General features: G+C 35.2%; 1 protein-coding gene across 1 annotated transcript in view; it reads left to right on the top strand.

The window, feature by feature from the left end:
* Positions 1 to 12404, top strand: part of LOC139723420 (uncharacterized) — an 83426-nt gene extending 71022 nt beyond the window's left edge. The window contains exons 41-48 of the mRNA XM_071634666.1: positions 323 to 492; positions 2115 to 2258; positions 2788 to 2973; positions 3727 to 3821; positions 4964 to 5028; positions 5614 to 5682; positions 6603 to 6729; positions 12217 to 12404. Coding sequence (XP_071490767.1) covers positions 323 to 492; positions 2115 to 2258; positions 2788 to 2973; positions 3727 to 3821; positions 4964 to 5028; positions 5614 to 5682; positions 6603 to 6729; positions 12217 to 12404 — 1044 coding nt within the window. The remainder of the gene's footprint in view (positions 1 to 322; positions 493 to 2114; positions 2259 to 2787; positions 2974 to 3726; positions 3822 to 4963; positions 5029 to 5613; positions 5683 to 6602; positions 6730 to 12216) is intronic.
* The last annotated feature ends 726 nt before the right edge of the window (positions 12405 to 13130 follow it).

Consider the following 13130-nt stretch of genomic DNA (forward strand, 5'->3'; position numbering starts at 1 on the left):
TATTGCTGTTCAGTAATCATTATTCTGTAATAAAAACGTGTAGGTAGAATAATAATTATGCTGATTTAGTGATTGCAAAATAAAGAAAAACAAAAATAACATTCATTACACAATATTGTATTGTCATGCAGTTGAGTTGGCTGTGGTGAGTGAACAGAGATAGGATTTAACAGTGGCGAATGAAAAAAGAAGGAAAAAACACCCATCGGATACATTGTGATGAAAACACTAAAAATGTCCTATGACTATCACGCATTATGGTCTCGTATTACCGGTTGTATACGTGTAACTTCTGTCCGCATTTTTTTAATTATTATTTCAGAGAGTGCAGGCTCCGAACGCAGGCGACACCATGTACTACGCCCTCTATCGGCATGATAATCATGGCGGCTACACCAAGGTTCTCTGGCATGACAGGCCAAGCACGACGTGGGAATACCGCACGTCTTACCGCTGGCGTCTCATTTTTAGACCGTCAATCGGCATGTTTAGGTATACACTTAATCAAAGTGAGAAGATAACTTTAGTTCTCGACAACCACGAGACCCAATTAACTCTTTGTTGGGAATGAATTTTCTGATTGTAATAGTTGTAACTTCTTCAAAATAGAACTTGTCAACGATATCTTCTCTACGATGGTACGTCAAGGATACTCTCCTCCGTTGCTTCGCAAGTGAAAAACACAACATGCTAAGGAAGGCAAAGCAGTATGAAAGTCGACAAGACAGAAGAACATAATTGTGACTGTGCACCTCAAAACGAACATAAAGTCGCACACACTGATTTTGCGTGAGGACTGAAAATAAGTGAAATGGGTCAACCTAGCCAAACTTGACTTTTTCATATTTTCTGAAAGAACGGGTCTTCTTTTACATTATGCTAAAATTTAGTATCATAAAACGGGCAGGAAAGTGTGTTTTTTTTAGCAGTTTATCTCGAACCTTTTTGGTAGAATAGTGTGATTAGGTGTGTCTTTAGAATCCCTTTTTCATTTCTGAAAAACCTTGTCCACACTCTTCACTTTCAACTCTAATAACATTTGAAAGAATAGTGCTACTGCATTGAAAGTTGGCATTAATTATGGACAGAATGTGTTAATGAGGCATGCTTAATTTCAGTTTAATCTGATAATCCCTTCATTGTTGTTACTCTGGTGGTTTACTTCCTGTTTTTTGTCCCATTCATCGCACAGCCAGCACGGTTTGGTAAAGATTAAGCGCTTGATTAGACACTGCACTTAAGAGCCTCTGTTCTCAGTTCACACTTTTCCTGAGTTTGTGCTTTCTTTCCAATATTTAGATAGGTTAGGAGAGTCCATTTGATTTGAGTTATACATCATTTTAAAGCTTAAAGTCTGCTCTTTTAGAATATGGTCTTAACTAAAAATTCATGTCTGGCGACTCTTTGTTTGTTTTGAGGTGCAGAGTCACAATTAGCTATTCAAAAAGCCGGTTATTAAATGCCATTGTAGCGAAGCGGGTCTTGTCGATAAGTCACCTGGACAATAGTGATGAAAATTCACGGTAATTTACAAACCAAATCTATGGTTTTAATATACCATAAATATTTAATATATCAGAATAATGTGGCACAGAGGGGTTTCCACCGTGGCACATAAAGAGTTAAGTTTATGGACTGTCTGAAAACATGAGCGAACAACCATATGTAACCTCTGGGCATGTCAAATTGCTTAACAGATTGTTATTCAATTTACGATGGTTGTGACAGTTCTGTGCTCTGTTGCACGAGTCATTGTATTCCAATTTACAATTCAGCTTTCTTTTCTTTTCCTTATCTGGTGAAGGGATCAATCAAAAATATTGAGGTAGCGTGCCTTATAAAGATCTCAAATTATTCTTAAGACATCAACGTTATATCTCCCGGAGCAGAATAAAGAGGGAATTATAAACACTATATGAAACTTTAGATTTTCCATAAATTATTTTTTTCCTTTTTGTGTTTTTGTCCAAACACACCTAATCTGCATTATTTTTGTCTTCCGGCGTTCACGTCAACAGGAAATTGTAATTGCCTCGCATATCTTTACAATGCAGAGCTTAAACTGTATAGAATGTTTGCATTTTCCCTGTCTTATATTTCCCCGCATTTCAAAGGCTGTACATCTATTCAAACAATGGTCTGATAGTTGACTCGGGGGAAGTATTTGACATCGCGTTTCAAGGTGGTAAGGTGGGACTCTTTCAGCTGGATCAACACAATATCATCTGGTCGAATCTCAATTACCAGTGCCTGGAAAGGTATGGAAAAAATATTTCACCTCCCCAATGATTTCATGTCTTTTTTTTCCTTTTAATCGAAAATCATAATGTTCCTCCATAAAACGGGTTTTTTTTTTTTTAAATCCACAATGACCGCATTTGCAGCTAAACAAAGGAAAACAAATGTTATCGTCGTTGCAATAGATCGATGTTAATCAACGTAGAGGAATCCATTGCTTTGTGTTTGTATGATAGACTTTAACATTTAATTATCCATAAAATGGAAGAATATCGGTTTATTCACTCAACTAATTTGTTATGATTGGGATTTACCATTGCATTCACTTTCCTCTTTCATTTATTCATTCACTTTTTTTTCTTGATCCGGAAAACGCTAGATTCTAGACTCCAAAAACCATTTGCGTTCTTCGACTATTTAACCTCCTTATGAATTCACTGTTACCATTTGAAATAATATGTGCGAAGTGTACTAGTACGCGACAGTGCGCGCGTATGTGTGTGTGAAATGATTGCGGAACTTTGACGTCTTGCTCGTATCTTCCTGTAGTATCAACGATGCCATCGTCTTCGGTGACGTAGGAGGTTACGTCATGCTCGGTGACGTCACCAAACTAAAAGTAGACATTCACCTGACCATGATTGCCTGGTGTTTCATCGATGGATCGGATCCTTCTCAGATCTTTCCTATCTTTGGGACCAGCGACGGATTCTTCAATTTGTATGTCCAGAACCAGTAAGTTTATTTTTCAAGTACTCGTCGATATGCTTCGTAAAGCCCTAAGGGGGAAATACAGCAAACAAACAAAAACATATCGTTTACAAATTACATTTTCAGTGACTACAGTTTGTATTACAGGCCAGTCCACATTAATCATTAAAATGTCCAATTTTCAGTAATAATGCCCAGGACAACGAAGGGCTTTCGTAAAATTAGGCACATTGTTTTTGAGCTCACTAGGAGATTAACAGCATCCGTGGTGTAAGTATTCCTGTCATCTCTATGAATAGTGCTTCCCAGCATATCCACCTGATGATAAAAAATGATGTTATCTGACAAAATAGATAGAAAAAATAAAAGAAAAGTTGTTGGGCATTCAGTACAACACCATGGAATAGATATCTGCCGAAATGCCAATATTGACGGATCATTCTGTGCGCAAATTCATTCTTTGTTGAAACAAAAATTTCGACACAATTTTCCGTCATGCAGGTACCTTAAGATTTCTTGTGTGTTTGTGTGTGTGTGTGTGTGTGTGTGTGGCCAGTATCTGTGATGTTGGTTTTGAATAGGATTTATATTTTGATCACGAGTGAAATGCATATAATCACATGTGAAAAAGAAAAGAAGAAACAAACATTAATGTGCACAAGAGGTAATCTTAAGCTGGCTTAAAAAAAATAAAAGAAATGTTTGTGATTGTCTGGTCTTATTCAATTGCCAGTCTTATTCAAAATAATCTACGTACACAACATTCATCCTCTGCAGTACGCTCATTGGACGTTATGGTGACGTCACAGCTGAGATGTCAGGGGTCACTTATAATGAATGGATCTACGTGGCGGTCTCCTGTCAGCCAGGCGGTGAGAAGTGACATCGTGATTATATGTGGGATGCAAATGATTGTCTTTTATATTTATAAATACTATTCTTTGTTTGTTTGTTTTTAGGGATTGGGGTGACATTTAACTAATTGATTTTTCTCTCCCCTACTTTTTTTTCCCCTACTTTTTTTTCCCTGAGGGAGAAAGTCTTCCTTAAGACGTACCTATTTCATTATGGGGAACATGCCTGTTTTTTTTTTTTTTTGTATGGTCTCAAAAAGATAAAAGATAAAGTTAGTTATGCCAGTGTATAAAGTATCAATTTAATGCAAAATATATTCATCTCTCTCTCTCTCTCTCTCTCTCTCTTTGTCAGAAGTGGGGGTGAAAAAGAAAGAAAGATGTAAACCACTATAGCAACAGCAAAGAATGGATTGTAAGATTCAGCTGAAATTGATATACATCGTACTTCAGAGCCTGTTTTATCCAGAGTGCATTCTTTACAAAATTTAGATAATTTAGGAGAGTCCATTGGAGTTTGGTTATACATTACTTTAAAGCTTAATCTGTCCTTTTAGAATCTGCCTTTGACTAATAGTCTATGTCTGGCGACTTTTTTATTCTTTTTCATGGTGCAGGTTTCATATGTTTATGACTCTTATACTCAGAAATTGTTCCGTATGTACCTTTAACTCTTTCTGATTTCTCTTTTGGATATGCAAAAATTAAACGGAAGAAATTTAATCCGTTTTATCTAATTCAAGATAGAAAGATAGGCAGGCAGGCATAGGTATTATTAGTGACAGATAGAAAAAAGAAAGCTTTCATTCCCTTATACCGTCCCAACAAATATTATCTATTAGTAGCATAAGTGAAACAGTTAGGTCAATTATTTTAACTTCAATCATATTTTTCAAGGTACTGTCGCCATTAGTCTTTTGTGATACTTATCTTATCCTTTGCATAATGCAAATTTCGTTTTTTTTTTTCTTTCCAACAATCAGACCGCTTCCTCAAGATCCAATCTCAATCTGCATCACTTTTTCCATTATATTACATCATATTCACTCCTTTCTTCTTTTATTCTCCCTTACCTCATTTCTTCTTCTTGCTTCCTTTACTATAATGATTCACTCGGGGTAAAAAATGTAAAGTAGTTTTCTTTTACTCCCAATGTACAGTTGATTTCAGAGTGTACCTTGATGGGGTAATGCAGTCGACAAGCCTGCAAATGATCCAAGGCTGGGTGAGTTGGTAAAAATAGATAGATAAATGAATAAATAAATAAATAAATAAATAAATAAATAAATAGATACGTACATAAATAAATAAAAGAAATAAAAAACACATACATAAATGAAAATCAAGAAATTCTGCAAAATATGATATGTCTTGCTTTGAATTAATCTTCTAGCAAATTATAGGGCTCGTCAGTATATATATTTGTGCATGTAAAGTGTGTGTATTAAACGTGCTAGCGCTTTATAGCAAATGAGTTCTTCTACAGTGCAATTCGAAGCAAGTTTACACCATTTATATTCCAAAAAAAGGGAAAAAATAATTCAGTTTCGCCGTTTGAAAACTTTGAAACAGAAATCGACACTTTGTTGTGTTGATCATTAAGAAAGAATATTTTCTGCCCCCAAAAAAGTTACGATTTTCTTTTGTCTCGCTATATTTTAAATTGCTTTCGTCTTTTATTTGTCTTTTTAACCGCTCATCAGGTAGTGTAGCGTCGCATTCTTTTGTTTGTTTAAGAAAAAATGAAATAAAAAGAGAAACGAATACGATAACAACAAAAATTTTGATCACTGATGTCTCTTCCATTCAGGATTCAAACACAAAAATGTACCTCGGTCACGATAGTTCAGGAAGGTTCTTTAAGGGGAAATTCGATGAGGTGAGTAGCGTAACAAAGTTTTCTCATAGCAGGGATTGCATAGCAAGCATGAAAAATCCACAGTGTACATCATCTGATAGTGTCTGACGTTGAATATTGTATGATAATGCAGATTACAGGATGGGTCATACAAGAAAAACCAATTAATTACCATTTAGAAATGTTACTTTCTGCTGAAAAACCTAACGAAAAAAAAAGAAAAAAAGTGTAAGTACCAGATTTAACTGAATTCAAAGAACATGCCTCTACACTCAGAATTGAAGGAAAAATATGATGGACATACGGATGTGAAATTGAACTTGATCGTGCCTCACTACACTACATTAATTTTTAGATGGAAGAACGTACACTGAGCACTTTTCTATACTTATGAGTCAAATGCGCACAAATTTCACACGGATGCATGTGATGGACAGGAAACCAGTGTAGCATGCGGAAAGTTAATGGAATTGGTTCCTCGTAAAAGAGGGAAATGGACGGAAGACAGAATCATGTAAAATTAGAACATTAGAATAATATCTATTAAACAAAGAAAAAACAACAATGACATATGGGTACGTGCAGAGTAACGTAACTCACCTAGGCGTGACAGATGTAAGGAAAATATTTTCCTAAAAAAAGCCGCAAGAAAGAAAATAGTACATTTTGCGCATCGGTCGATGAGTTTTCAGTTATTATCAAATATATTATTTGCACCTCATTGACAAATGCATGATTGCATGATATACAATCTTGGTTGTCACATATTATCCTACATAGGTAGCAGGTCAAGTAAAACTGAAAGGCAATTAAGGCGTTCCCGTGCATTGTTTGTTATATACGTCATTTTCATTTATTGTTTTTCTTTATTTAGCAGCCACTTTATCAGTTTCTTTGCTTTTTTTTCATCGTTTGATTGTCCATTTGCTTTTGGTTCCAAGGTGGCCATCTTCCACACAGTTCTCTTTCAGTCCGATATCGAGGCGGGTATGAAGCAAGCTGGTTTCTCTTTCCACCACGAGAATAAAATCATCACCGCTCACTTCACCATGGACGAACATGAGAGAGGTATAGGTGCAGATTGGCACTCATAGACAGAATGAAAATTCCCATGCAAAATTGGCGACATGTCATATATTTCGTACATAGACAAAGATAGTTAGGGAATGAAGAAAACAAAAAGGATACGGCAGTTGTACAGAGCATTTCTATTCTAACAAAATGATCAGGCATGGAAGTGTCCTTTCGCTACATCGAAATATGATCATAACCAACTAGTAATGGAAATAAATGAACTATAGATGATAACATTTCTGGATGTTTTGTAACAAGAATTTTGTTAGTGTTCATGTAATGGAAGTGCACTGCATAATAATTCTCCGAACAATATTTTCACTTGTATAATCACAGGGAGAGGTAACAGCACTATTACATGTACCTCAAGGAATTCCCTTTCCAATGATGTGTATCTCAACCAAATAATCTGTCTTTGTGACATGAAAAATCTGAATAAAATCAATCACAATGACTTTATCAGTGAATCCCAGGGAATTAATTGGCTGTAGACTCGTCATTACAAATAAACGATGACATTTAAGTTGTAAGGAGTTGCAGTTATAAAAAAAATGTTAAGAAAGGAACGAAGTGAAAGAAATTTAAAGAAAACGAAAGAAAACATTGTAGCCGCATTATTAGCGGGTGGTAACAGCGGCGCCCTGCCGGCGCCGCTGCATTACCGGAAAGACTTTCTATTTACGTGCATATCTGATTATACCTAAACTGCACTTACCTTTCAACCTTGATATTGACAATGACATCAGTTGGCCGCATCTTGGTTTGTTTGTTTTTGTTGTTGTTGTTTTTTTTTAACTGAACTTCTTCCCCATAGAGCACTATTGATCAGCAGAGTATCATTTATTTCCGCTTCTGACGAATTAAATAACATACCAGCTAACATTTAAATCAGATTCTAACAATTTTATATAAGATAAACAAATGGCTGATGTTTTTGACGATCGGGACAAATTCAATTGGTCTGGATTTTCCTAAACTACCAGTAGATAATGTATACGGAATGAATTCTTTATTTTTGTCAAGACAGTGTCCGTGCACAGTTATAAATCACTCAAGAATGTCCCGTTTGCACTCTTGTAAACTTGTGAACCCTTTCATTGTAGTTTGACACAAGAATTTTCCTCCAGATGTACATTCCTCCTTCATGTCTCACCTTCACAAACTATCTCTACGTAAATGCATAGACGTTCGAAGGGGCTTGTCAGCATGACTCTGTAAAACAACCAATCTATTTTTTTTTTACCTTAACTGTTAGAACACCTCGTTTGTATGCTATTATTGGAGTAATCATATTTCTGTTATTACCATATAAGCGCCTTGTCTTTTTTATAATCATTGCTATTTCATATTACGCATACGAATTTACCTCACCAACGTTACGTGTAGGAGGATTCATTTACTTTTGTAGACATAAATTTAGCGACACTATATGATGTAACATTTGTTTTATTGTATAACGTAAAAATGTATCAGTATCATTATTGTTATTATCAACTCACATGCACCGCACACTCCCACACATGCACACACTCACATTTACATTCACGCACAGACATTGCAACGTACTACACAAAAATACATGGCCCCAGAACAACCATTCTCAACTTTCCACTCAAATCCTCATAATGACTCATAACAACGATCATCCTGACCAGGGTATCATAAGTAATCACAGTAAATACTACACAATTTCGGATTTCAATAATATGTTCAAATCTTCATTTGATTCCACTGCAAGTCATGTTAATAATTCCCGTAGTAATTCCACAAATAGGAATGATGACACTAATTATAACCCGATTAAAGATTTTAGCTTATTCCACTGGAATGCTAGAAGCTTAAACAAAAATTTTGATTCATTTGAACTACTTCTTCTTTCTTTACAAAATTTTCCCTTTTCCGCAATCGGTATAACTGAAACTTGGCTAGGGCACACGTCTCCAAATTTGTTTAGCCTTGATAGATATAAAATATTTTGCTCTGATCGTAAGAGAGGTAGAGGGGGAGGGGTAGCCCTATATATATATATAACGAATTGCGAGTAAAAATAAGAACTGATATTGATATTGAAGGTTGTGAAAGCCTGCTTGTGGAAATCATCAATGATAAAATGAAAAATAAGATAATTGGTGTTATATACAGACCACCAAATCATAAAACCGAAACGTTTTTAGAAAATTTTGATGAATGTCTCCACACGATTACACAAGAAAATAAGGAAATTCATATTATGGGCGACTATAATATTGACATGACGAAAATAGATACTTTAGCGGTGAAATTAAAAACTATTCTTTTTTCATATGCTTTCCATTCCCATATTGATAACCCAACAAAATATCCCAAACATCTAAAACCTTGTTGGATAATATTTTTTCTAATAACTTTTCTGTAAATAAATTCATTAATGGTATCTTATATTATGATATATCTGATCATTTACCGATATTCATTATTCTTCGTTATTCTGAAAACGTCAAAAGTATTTCAAAACCCAGGTCAATAATGTACAGAAAAGAATCAGACGAGAATATTGAATTACTTGATCTTGACTTTGTGAAGGGAGAATGGCAAGAAGTGTATCTTCAAAATAACGCCGATAAAGCTTATGATATTTTCTTAGATAAACTTTTATATTATTATCGAAAAAAAAACAATCCTTTAGTTAAGAAAAAAAAACACTTAGAAAGAACAAACATCCCTGGATTACAAAGGGAATCATCAATTCAATAAAAACCCGTAATAAATTGTATGGCGATTACTACCCACAATACAAAACATTTTACAGATTACAAAAAGTATAGAAATATACTCAGTAATTTGATTCGTATTTCTCGTAAAATGTATTATTCTGATAAGTTTGATAATCAAAAGGATAACGTAAATGGCTTATGGGAAACTATATATGAAATAACAGGTAAAAATAATAAGGAAACATCGTCCGTTTTTTATAATGACAACAAAGAACTCACAAACCCTGATGAAATATCTGATGCTTTTAACTCATATTTCGCAAATATTGGCCCCCAATTAGCTTCAAAAATAAAAAAAAACAAACATGTTCATTCAAACTTTACTGAATTTCTTCCACCAAACTGCGACAAATCCCTTTTCTTTACCCCAACAGATGAGGAAGAAATACTGGAGATTGTTAACAGATTAAAGCCAAGTAGATCAAGTGGCCATGATGAAATAAGTGTTTATATACTGAAGAAAATCATCAAACAAATAACCACACCTTTATCTTACATTTTCAATCTTTTACTGTCTTCTGGAATATGCCCAAACTCATTAAAAATTGCGAAAGTAGTTCCAATTTTCAAAAGAAAAGACGACCCTTCTCTTTTAACAAATTATAGACCAATATCGTTATTACCTAGTATTTCTAAAATTCTGGAAAAAATTATTCATAAACGCCTGTACATTTTTCTTCATGTAAATGACCTACTTATACCTAACCACTTTGGATTTAGAAAGGGCCATTCCACCGATTTAGCTATAATTCAATTGTTAGATAAGATTACTGAATCTTTTGCAAATAAAAAACACTTTAGAGGAATTTTCATGGATTTATCAAAGGTTTTTGATACCATAGATCATGATATATTAATTTACAAATTAAAAAGATATGGTATTCGTGGTTTAGCACTTTCTTGGATTATTGATTATTTATCCAACAGAAAGCAATATGTACTATTCAAGTCATCTAAATCTCCGAATTCTAATATTGTATGTGGTGTTCCCCAGGGATCAATTCTTGGCCCCCTATTGTTCCTTGTATATATCAATGATATAATAAATACATCAAAAACTCTTAAATTTATACTTTTTGCGGATACTAATATTTTTTACTCCCATGAGAACCTCGAAACACTGTTTAATACTCTGAACACGGAAATAGACAAAATCTCCCAATGGTTCATATGTAATAAATTATCCCTTAATGTCTCTAAAACAAATTTTATACGTTTCAAACCTACTGCTTCACAGAACATTAACAGCAGTTATAATATTAATGTTGATGGATTATCCTTAACTGAAGTAAGATCTACTAAATTTTTAGGAATCACAATTGACTCGAGTTTAACTTGGAACGATCACATTCATAATATCCACACGTCTGTCTCAAGAACTGTAGGAATTTTATATCGACTGAAAAACTTCATTTCTCAAAATTCCCTGACTATTCTATACAATGCATTGATCTTACCACATATCACATACTGCAATATCGTTTGGGGAAACTGTGGCTCAACTAAAATTAATCCAATTCTTACCCTCCAAAAACGTGCTGTATGTTTGATTACCAATTCCCGTTACTTATCCCCATCCAATCCCCTATTTCGTCAACTAAAAACATTGAAAATTGAGGATTTTCACACCTTTCAAACTGCTGTTTTTATGTATAAATATACATTTAATTGTCTTCCAAAAATTTTTGATGGCTTCTTCACTCCAAATTCCACCGTTCATTCATATCCAACACGTCAGTCGTCCGATTACCATCTCGAAAACCCCAGAATCATTTTAGCTCAAAAATCATTAAAACATAATGGACCAGATATTTGGAATTCTTTACAATGTACGTCGTTGAACATTTTCAAACGAGAACTAAAAAAAACACCCTCATAATCCAGTATACTTCTGATATATAAATATTCATACCACCTGGTCAACAAACACCCTAAACAATGAGTTCACGGCCATAACTGAAGTAACATTCACCTCGTCACACTGATACACAAAAAATAACACTCAACGTACAAACCAAGATTCATCCCAACACAATGCACACCGCACTGCACCGCACGTCCTTCGCACAATTACTTCCCACTCAGTGAGTGGCAAGATTTTCTTTATGTATCTCTTTATTGTGCCCTTTGCACAATTACCCCCCACTCAGTGAGTGGCAAGATTTTCTTTATGTATCTCTTTACCTGGGGCCATCTTCCTCGTCAAGCTTGGCTTATGATGATGGTCCCCTGCATTTCATTTTTATCATTTCCTATTGCTTCCTTTCATATATGATATTCGTTCTTGAAAAAAAGAAAATGTATGTAAGATCCAAACGTTACGAACATTAGCTGTGTAAATGACTATGTAAGTATTTTGTTGATTTGTTGATTTGTATTGATTTTGAAATGCAGAAATAAAAACTGAACTGAACTGAACTGAACGTCTCGTTCATTTTGTGTGCGTTATTCAAGCAAGAAATCTTACCATCTGTTGAAAAAAGAAGGGGAATTTCCTAGTTCGTGTTGCTGAAACTTCTTATCCTCCTGATCGAAAACTTTGTATGGCTAAAACAACTGTATAAATGTCATTCGCCGTGCACCATCCTATCAGCTGTCACACATTTATCGCCATTTTGTAGCTTGTACTAGGATTAAATTAAGAGCATTATGATTTCAGACATTACTGTCTATCTCCGTTAGAAGGGACACCAGATTTCACCACCTACTATTCTGTTTTCTTCTTTAGGTTCCTCGATACTTAAGGATAGGAGTAGCTTCCAGAACGACGCTCTCATAGTCGGCAATATTACATTCGCCAAGAACTCACCTTTCAACACCGCGAGATTCGGCCGAGCACATCCGAACAACAAACGGAGACGAAAAAAGCGCAGCGTGTTCAACAACGACGTTCATTTCGAGCACACCGAGTTGTAGTTGCTACAGTCCTATTAAAGGGGCATTCCTGACGATTTGCATAATTTCACATCATGTAGTACATAAATCGACAGCTCCGTGCATATATTCGTAGAATGTATTGTGGTCCTTGATCAGAGAAACCGATAAAATGATATTCTTAAACAAATTACACTGAACAGTGTTGATGACATCAGAGCCACACATATTTCAGAAATGCAGCAGTGGTATTCCACTACAACACCGCTTGCTCAACAAGTTCAGCTGTGAAGAATCTGTGCATGCCGTCTTCTTTTGTTCTGCTTCCTTGAGCCCCAACTTATGCATTCTTCTGGGGAGGCTGCCATGTCATCATCCTTGTTCATTGCAGTTTGTTACAGATTTTGAAAACATTCTCATTCCTCATCCCAATCACTAAAAATTCGGAAACTCTGTACTCAGTTTAACTCTTAACGTGCCATGGTCGCCGAACGGCGACCTTAGTCCTGACGTGCCATGGTCGCCGATCGGCGACAAAGAAGAGCGCGAAAAACATTGATCATTTAAGTTCTTGTGGTACCATTATTTGTTACACCAAGAAACTGACAATGATATGTACTGGTAGCTGACTAGTATAGCCATCGTTTCCACTAAAAATATGAGAATGCTTACATTGGAAAATTTTGAGTAAATATGTGATTTTTCGGCTAGATGTATTTTTTTCGCGTCGGGAAAATCTGCAGCGAGCGCACCCTCTGCGAGATGTGT

Source organism: Diadema antillarum, unplaced genomic scaffold (genome assembly GCF_040938485.1).
Source record: "Diadema antillarum isolate AM-2024a unplaced genomic scaffold, OU_Dant_1.0 scf00000189, whole genome shotgun sequence".
In the NCBI taxonomy this organism is placed as follows: Eukaryota; Metazoa; Echinodermata; class Echinoidea; order Diadematoida; family Diadematidae; genus Diadema; species Diadema antillarum.